The 8406-nt window shown below is 47.1% G+C and overlaps 1 protein-coding gene across 1 annotated transcript in view; it reads right to left on the reverse strand.

The window, feature by feature from the left end:
* LOC104623386 (puratrophin-1-like) overlaps positions 1 to 8197 on the reverse strand; it is a gene marked incomplete at its 5' end in the record, with an annotated part of 55689 nt that extends 47492 nt beyond the window's left edge. Inside the window, 3 exons of the mRNA XM_010290461.1 lie at positions 2940 to 3033; positions 4111 to 4234; positions 7982 to 8197. Of these exons, the coding sequence (XP_010288763.1) occupies positions 2940 to 3033; positions 4111 to 4234; positions 7982 to 8197 (434 nt within the window). The remainder of the gene's footprint in view (positions 1 to 2939; positions 3034 to 4110; positions 4235 to 7981) is intronic.
* Positions 8198 to 8406: the final 209 nt, after the last annotated feature.

Genomic DNA, 8406 nt, shown 5'->3' on the forward strand with positions numbered 1-8406 from the left:
CCTATGCAGATGGGACAGTCCCCAAATATCACATTCAATCTCAAAGTGACCCTTCTAATAGAGGAGGTCTCTGTTCTTTAAGGTCAGATCAAGGTCCTCTGTACTTCTACAGTAACAGGGCATGTAAATATACCCCTTGAACAGAAAGGTTTGCCCCAAAGTTTTCTGCTTTGAACTGCTACTGTAATCTGTCTTCATAAACAGATTCTTCCCTTCCCAATCCAACACACAGATGCAGCAGATTACAGGATTAAAGCGTTCACACTGATATGTGACATTCAAAAGAATCTCATTCTATGAAGACTCGGGCAGAGGGAAATCCCACAGATACCTTTGCACTGAAGGCCTGTGCACACATTCCACTGTCCATGCCCTGCCTGCTCACTGACCAAGGGATCGGCCCAGCACTACTGAGCAGCAAAATTCCTCTGAACAGGTCCCACAGTGCAGAGCTTACTAGTGACAGCCTGTGACCAAACACCACAGCAGCATTCAGCTCCACAAAAATCCTTGCTCCAAAGCATCATTTTGCAGCTTCCCACAGGAACAAGCATGATCCATTCTCGCAGCACGTACACGCTGCACATTTCTCTTCACCTCCGTATGGAGCTGCCAGAGTTCCCCCTTCCTCCTTCCTGAGTTAGCTCTGCTGCAGTGCTTTATTCTGCTGCCTCTGCTCCCAGTGCTGTCTAGGACAGAAAGATTTCCACCAGTGCCCAGCCACCCATATTCTAAAAAGAAAGAGGGAAGAAAGTCTTGCAGAACACAACTCCCCCTCACCCTGAAGACAGAGAGGATGAGAAGCTTTCACCAGTTTACTAGATGTCTCTAGGCAGAGCAACTGAGTCTCCCAGTGCTGTCGGAAAAGCTCCCTGCAAACACTCAAAGTTGCCTGTTAGCACTTTAAAAGTCCGTTCATGCATTTCTTCCAGAAAGATAGAAGAGCGGAGTAAGTATTTCCTCAGACTGCCAGATCTTGACCCAGAAACCTGCGGGATCAAAGTCCTCCCTCCCCAGGGAGGTTCTCTAGGGTTAAGAGATCCAAGTACTGCAGGAGGAAAGGACTCTGCATTAGGTCATCCAATCTGGGCTTACCCATGGTGAAGCAGTGCTCCTCACTGCTCTAGAGGAAAACGTCCCTTCAAAATTGAACAAGCAATGCTGATTCTCAGCATTTAACAGATTCCACCCAAGTAATCAAGTAAGGCTTCACAAAAGCCATGTAAATAAAATCCCGTTGAAGCAGAGAGCAGACCAGCAAAGAAATGAGCTTGCCAGAGGGAAGAGAGACTGGGAGATGTGTCAGGGATTTCAGAAGGGACCCCAAGGAGATGATCTGTGACCTTACAGGCACAACACACAGACTGTGCTTCTGTGTCCGCTGGCCAGCAAACCTTGCTGCATGCTAGAAAGCTGAGCTTGCCTTGCTGTAGTTACAGTCAGTTTTCTGTATTTCTCTATCCTTGTTTCACAGCAGATGAGAGTACTGCCATGGGACCACAGAGGTAAACACTAAGGATATCCAAAAGGCTCAGAGGAGCCAGGGGATTATTCTTGTGCCACAACCAGATGATGAGCTAGATGAACAGGTCTTGTTTACAGAGTCTGCAGACCAGTCAGGGTAAGGACCAAAAAACCACAAGCAGAATCACATACATCTGTCAGTCACTGTTCCCTGGAGGATGCGCTCCAGCAATCTGTTTTGTAGCACATTAATCCCTGTTAACTAACTGTTGCACCAACCTGACAATGAAGTGCTTGGAGCCAAACAGCCATCACAACAGGATATTACAGAGGCACTGCAAAAAGCTTTCCCCTCCCCGCCTCATTTCAGAGGGTAGGAAACTTAAGGTTAGAATGGCTTTATTCCTGCCATGCTTGTACGAGACCGGGGACAGTCTTGACACGTTGCCGATTCCAAATCATCCCGCTAAGACACAACCACACAACTTGCAAAGGCAACAAAACGCTCAAAAAACTTTAGCAAGACCACTTCCATATGGGCACAGCATAAGAGAGGAGATATTTGCTTGTTTACCTCTGCAGAACTGAGCGGGGCACCAGATTACTCCTTCACCACAAAGAATGAGCACACTGATACAGCAGCTCACAGCTCTACCCAGCCCAGGAAGCAGGAGGACAGATCTGTGACTCAGCCCCAACTCTCAGATGTGGCACTGAAGCACATAAACTACAGAGACACCAGCCTCATTAAAACATTGCCCTGTTCCAGTTTGCAGAGTTTGAGTCCTGAGAGACCTGAGCTCTGATTTAAAAGGAACACCTGCTTAAACAAGATTAGTCATAGCTACAACCCAGCATCTCCTTAGCTTTCTAACAGCAGCAGATAGCTTCTATCTGGGAGTGGGGGCAACACAACCCACTTGCTTTCCAAGTGACTGATAGGAAAGCCTTTGACCTGAAGCAATATAGAGTTACAGCACGTCCGATTCCGATCGTTCGCCGACAGCCACATCAACAGCTGCATGTGCTCTTCCACCTGGCATGACAGGCAGTGTCCTTCCCTTCCCTCTGCAGCAGGAGGCAGAGGCCTCTCTTCCTCCCTTCTCTGTAGCAGGCAAAAATCCCTGCATATTTCACACAGCCTCTCTGTGCAGGGGACATCATCTCCAAGCATGATAATTCATGACAGCGTTTAGACTTGGGTACAGGCTGTTCTCAGTACAGAGACAGATGCAAATGTGGAGGGGTGAGGAGGGGTGTTCTCCCCTAACTTAGACTAGCTTAGGTTTTTTGCTTTGTCTGCAGCCTGGCAAGTCCAGGTCATCCTCCTAAAACAGGGCTGGGTGCATAACCCCACTGCCAAAAGCCAACTGAAAGCCAGGTGGCAGATGGAGACATAAGCAGCAGACGGAGAGGAAACGTCCAACTAAGATGGCAAGCCAACAAGTGTTCCTTCGCCCGAGCTCAAGGCTCACCTGCAATATGCTGAACGCCCTGAAGAGAGCGGGAACCGGTGAACAGCGACGAGCATCCACAAGAACAGTTAGACCCAAAGCCTGACATTCCGGTCTGCAAGGACAGAGAAAAAGAGGTCACGTTTGTCACCAATGCAAATCAACAAGACTGTGGAAACAGAACCTGTAGTCATGACAGGGTGAAAAAAAAAACCCCAACGAAAACAAAACACTACATTATGGCTCTGAAATGACAGGAAACTAACTGGCCACCTTCTCCTAACTAAAATACAGACATGGCAACCACCACCTGCATTGCTCAGTTTTTACCTTTGCTATTTCCACCTGAACTTCCCATTTTTGCAGTTCCTAGGATACATCTCACTGATGGCAAAGATGCCGATACCAGCTCTGGGTAATCCACACAGGAAAAACAGCCCTTCCTAATTGTGTTCAGGGACAGGCTTGGCCTTAGCCACACTGCTTTGCAAGAACAGCCATTCTGGACCAGACCCAACATCTGTCTTGCCCAGAATCAGATTTTAAGGGAGAAACATAAGAAAACAAAGCATGAGTAGCAGAAGTTTTCTCATGGGTTAAGTTTGCTCCCTTTATGAACAGTTCAAAGAGTTAGCTTTACCTCTTATTAGTTTAATCATCTAAAAAGTGAACAAAGGCTCAGTAGAGCCTGAGACGAGATGCAGGGGTGAGTCTGTCACAGTGAAAGGAAGAGTAACTGCAGCAAACTCCAGCCTGCAGACTCCAAAAACAATTGCCAGCCAGACATCAAGGCAGAATTTCTCAAGCCTTGCAGATACTCCCTCCCTCTCAGCTTGGAGGCCAGGCCTTAAAGTATCATCTCACAACACTGTATCATGGAGCTGCTGCACGACTGCCCCATCATAGCTCCCAAATCCCTTTTTCTGAGCTAGTGAAGGATAGCAAGAATGGCTTGGATTCATGGCAATGTGAAAATATTCAGTACATACCTAATCCTACCACACCATGTGCACAAGGCACACACAGATTAGCCAACGTGCTTATGAGCACCAGCCAATTAACCCTAGAGCAGGAGATCCCCACCTGTACAATTTTGGGACTGCTTGGACCAGGTTCCTAGGCCAATGAAGACAACCCGTTCCACTCACCGCCTCAGCTTCTGCACCCCTGAAAGCCCAAGAAAGTCACAAACCTTGGGATGCTATGCAAGTACAGAAGAAGGCGTACAAGCTCAGTGGTGTTGCAGTGGGGGTTTAACCAAGCTGTGTTCCTTGTTGTTATTATGGCCACCGCACGTCCCGATTTATCTCTGGTACCTGTAAAAAGAGGAGGAGAAAAAACAAAAGGTCACACAAGTAAGTCAACAGAGCCTGGTTCCGGATGTGTATGCTTCATGCTCCCCTACTACCACTCCATCACCTTCCTGGAAATGCTCCACAGAACTAGATACAGTGTATGTTGTAGATTGCGGTAGGCTACAAACACACTTCCAAAGTACCCAAATGCTGCCCCAGAGTGAAGCAGCCGGACTCTGCTTATCTTTCTGTCAGACCAGAGAACGCAGACAGGTTTGCAGAACAACGTGTGCTACCTAATGAGCCTGGGCACACACACTGCACGCTGAGCCTAGCACGTAACTAGACATCTCCTGAGAGCAAAGCCCTGGAGCAGGAGCCCAGAGCTCCTCCTCAGAGGCTGCAGAGCGGACAGCCTGGGAGCACACTCTTGCCTGCCTACAGCTCTGAGAAGGGGCATAGTCGCTGCCCGGCTTTCACTAGCTTCAGAGTTTGCTCAGTGCCTAGGGAATAGATAAGGCACAGTATGGGCAACACAGCAGAGTTGTAATATGTTGAGGAAGGAGAAACTCCTTTGCTTCAGTTAGGCAGGACAACAGTTCTGTCCCCTGCTTTCCAAAAGCCCAAAGACACAGCTTATCGCAGGAACCGAGCCTGCCCTATGAGCTCCCAAAACTAAATGATAGTCTGGCTTTAGGCTTTAGCCACAACGTGCACCAAGAACTCTGAAGAGAACGAAGTAACAGTGCCATTTCTGGCACTATGACCAGCCTCCTCGCCAGGTGGAAAGGAGAGGTAAAGAGCAGGCAGACACACCGCTTCAGAGCCCCAGAGCTGCCTCTGGAGCGAGCCTGCTCAAGCGACCAGCGCTCTGCGCGCACGCACGTCACCAGGAAGGCAGGTGATCTGGAGAACAGTAGGGACTACACCTCTATTGTGTGAAAAGTAATTCACAAGAACAGGAGCTGTTTCCTGTCATACAAATTGGGGGGGGGGGGGGGAATACCAAGAACAAGACAAAACCTTAGAGGCTTAGAGAAAGGTGTATCTTTTTGTCTCTTCCAAACTTCATTGCTACCACAGGAGATACTGTCTTGGACCACCTCTCTCCCTGCCCCAAGGACACGCATGTGAGTTGACAGGTAAAACAGATACAGATGGAGAGCCCCAAGCAGAGAAGAGAACTGCCCTGGTGAGATCTCAATCTGTCACTAGGATGTGACTTGAGTAAGGGCCACAGACACAGATGGGCATCATTTAGAAGCAGGCTTTCTCCCTCCCCAGGAACTGTGACCCAGCTAACAGCAGGGACAAAAATCTTTCATCATCTGTGTGATTCAGAAGGAGTTTTATTACTCCTGAAATACTGTATAATCAAAGAGCTGGAGAGAAATTAGAAAAAGGTTATTAATATACCTTGTTTCATGAGTTAAGGTGTTCATCAGAAAATAAAAAAAGCAGCAAAGCACTCAATGACTGGAAAAAATGGCTCAATAACCAGGCTCAGTAAAAACTGCCTTACTCTGAAGAAACATCTTTTGTCCATCAGGGGAGCTGGGCATCACCAGAACTTGATTAAACCTTGAGCTTCCATATAGGAGCCTGGGAAGTACCTGACCAGGGCAAAAAAGCAGCCACAGCCACCAGGGTTAGGTCTCCAACAGTGGCACAACCAGATGATTCAAGAGCAGAATGCAGAGCTGAAACTCTCCTGCAAGGAAAATTTCTTCCTAACTCCATCAGCTACTAGTTTAATAATCAGCTCGTATTCACTATTCATTATAAAAGTTATCATTTCTAATGTAATGATTATATCATTACCAATGTCTAACATAAAGCCTTTAACTGAGAGGTGAATTCATTCCCTCAAGTGTGAGGATTGCCCACTGAAATCCGAAAAGAGACACACAAGAGAATAGACGTCGGTCAAATCTGATACCACTTCTATGGAAAACACGATTCCTCCCTTGGACGAAAACTCTCTTGGAAGTGGTATCAAACCCAACCCTTGTTCCTGCAATACATTTCATGGGCAGATCCCTTCATCCCATATTCAAATTCATTTGCCTTGTTTAACAGTTGTACGTTACGACAGGAATCTGTGACAGAGGAAACAACTAGAGCATTAGATCACATAGTCCAGCTTTCACAATGACATGGACTCCGAGCTTCTCAAAGACCCCTCTCTCAAACCCTCTAATTTTTTGGCTGTTGTACACACCCTAAAACATCCAACCTGATCAGCAGATCAGATTAGAAATACTCTTTCAGAATTTGCTCTTAACAGTTCACCTACCAATGCGGTTACATGTTTGAATATATAACAACTCTGCCCTGCACTTGTTTCTCATTTCACCTTTTTCCAGAAGACTGTAAAAGTCTTATTTCCCTTTCCTCCTTCCCTGCACAAAGGCGTTCTACCTCAATCATCTTATGAGATAAACAACCTTCCAGTTGCTTGCCATGAGACATCCAATTCAGTTACAAGAAAGGGCTGTCACACTTTTCTACATCACCTCCAATATATCCCCATTTCCTTTTAGAACCAAGGCACCAGATCAGCGCGAACTATTTGAGAGGCATCACCAACAAGTACACAGAGATAAAAATCACATTCTTAATCTGGAGAGTCATCCCCTCTCCTCTACACGAGGTCAAAATTGGTCTTGCAGCCCCAGCCCCCACGCTTTCTGCTCTCCTTCCCCATTTCTTCATGCTCCACAGGTCCTCCTGACCTCTTCTCTGCTCTCTGGCTGATTTTCAACTCAATACTTGGCTCCTGAGCTGACAGAACGTAGCTATCTTCCTGCCCCGTGCTGGACAACCCTCTCACTGGCTATGGAAAGAAGCAAGCCCACGAGGGCTGCTTACAGAGACGTTGCCAAACGGCTCGTTCACGCTGGACAGGTAGATCTCACTTCCTCTGCTTTATTTCATAGTTGAAAGACATCTTGTGTGGGCCCTGCACACCAAGCAATCCTGGCTGCTCCATCTACCAGCCTCAGCTTTGTTTACTGCTCTGCCAAAGTTTGCCCCATGCAGAAGTTTTATCTGTAGCAATTTGGTACTCATTGCCATATCAGATGCAAACACTGAATAACGTTTGACCTACGACTGCTCTCAGCAGAACAATTCTGGGAAGTCCTCCCTTGATAGCTAGTTTTGTCATCTGCTATTTAGCTACGCTATCGTTCATCTCACATGGCGCTCAGCCACACTTCATTGGGATATTCCCTTCAACACTGTGTCATGAAATCAAATGTTTTCTAAAAATCTATTATATCGAGGCAGCTACATTTAATCAACTAAACTTCTAATTACCAAGAATAAAACTGGTTTTACAAGAGCACTGTCATATAACATCTTCTACACTCCTGTCCTTTAATTACCTACCAAGTGAATCAAGTTCCTATTGTTTCGACCAGGTCTGATGTCAGGCCCACCAGCCCATCATTAGCTGCACCTTCACTCTTCTCTTTTTGAACTACTGGTATGAGCCCACAGATTTGGCATTTCTGACTCATACGCGCTTGGTGAACATTTTGAGACTCCTGGGAGCAAGTTAACATTACTTTCATAAGAGGCAAGTACTACTTCCTGCCCTTCCCATCCAGAAACTTTAGGGGATTCAAGCAGCATTGCTTCTGGAGAGGTCTAGGGTGGAAGAAAGGGAATTGGCACCAGTCTGCAGGGCTGCAAACAGACGCTCATCTCCTTTGCCCTCCTACAAACCACGCTTCCTAGACACATTCTGGCTCAGCTACTCACCAGGCAGGAAGGCAACTCCGCTCCTGAGCACTTCTGGGTTCACATCCTTGACTATGGTAGGTGCAGACCGACCACCCCACGCAGTCCCAGAAGCTGGGGATGCTGGGGGAGTAATAGCTGTTGAGGTTTCCTCCAGGGCACTCACTTTACTCCCTGGTTTCAACACATCTGCACCAGTTGCTTCTTTTCTCGTCTCTGCCCCTTCTGACACCATCCCTGTAAAACAAGCAGCAGTCAGAACCTCGAGCAGAGCTCCACCCAAAAGGTCCCAGTTAAGTTACAGACTGGGGAGGGACATGCCCCCAGCCCCAGCACTCTGTAGCTCCTCCAGTCCTCGTGCCAGCAGCATGCACATTCCAAAACCAGTTGTAACTAATACTATTGTAATTCTAAAAAAAAAAAAAACCCACACCAAAACAATTTAT

Source organism: Phaethon lepturus, unplaced genomic scaffold (genome assembly GCF_000687285.1).
Source record: "Phaethon lepturus isolate BGI_N335 unplaced genomic scaffold, ASM68728v1 scaffold21787, whole genome shotgun sequence".
Taxonomy (NCBI): domain Eukaryota; kingdom Metazoa; phylum Chordata; class Aves; order Phaethontiformes; family Phaethontidae; genus Phaethon; species Phaethon lepturus.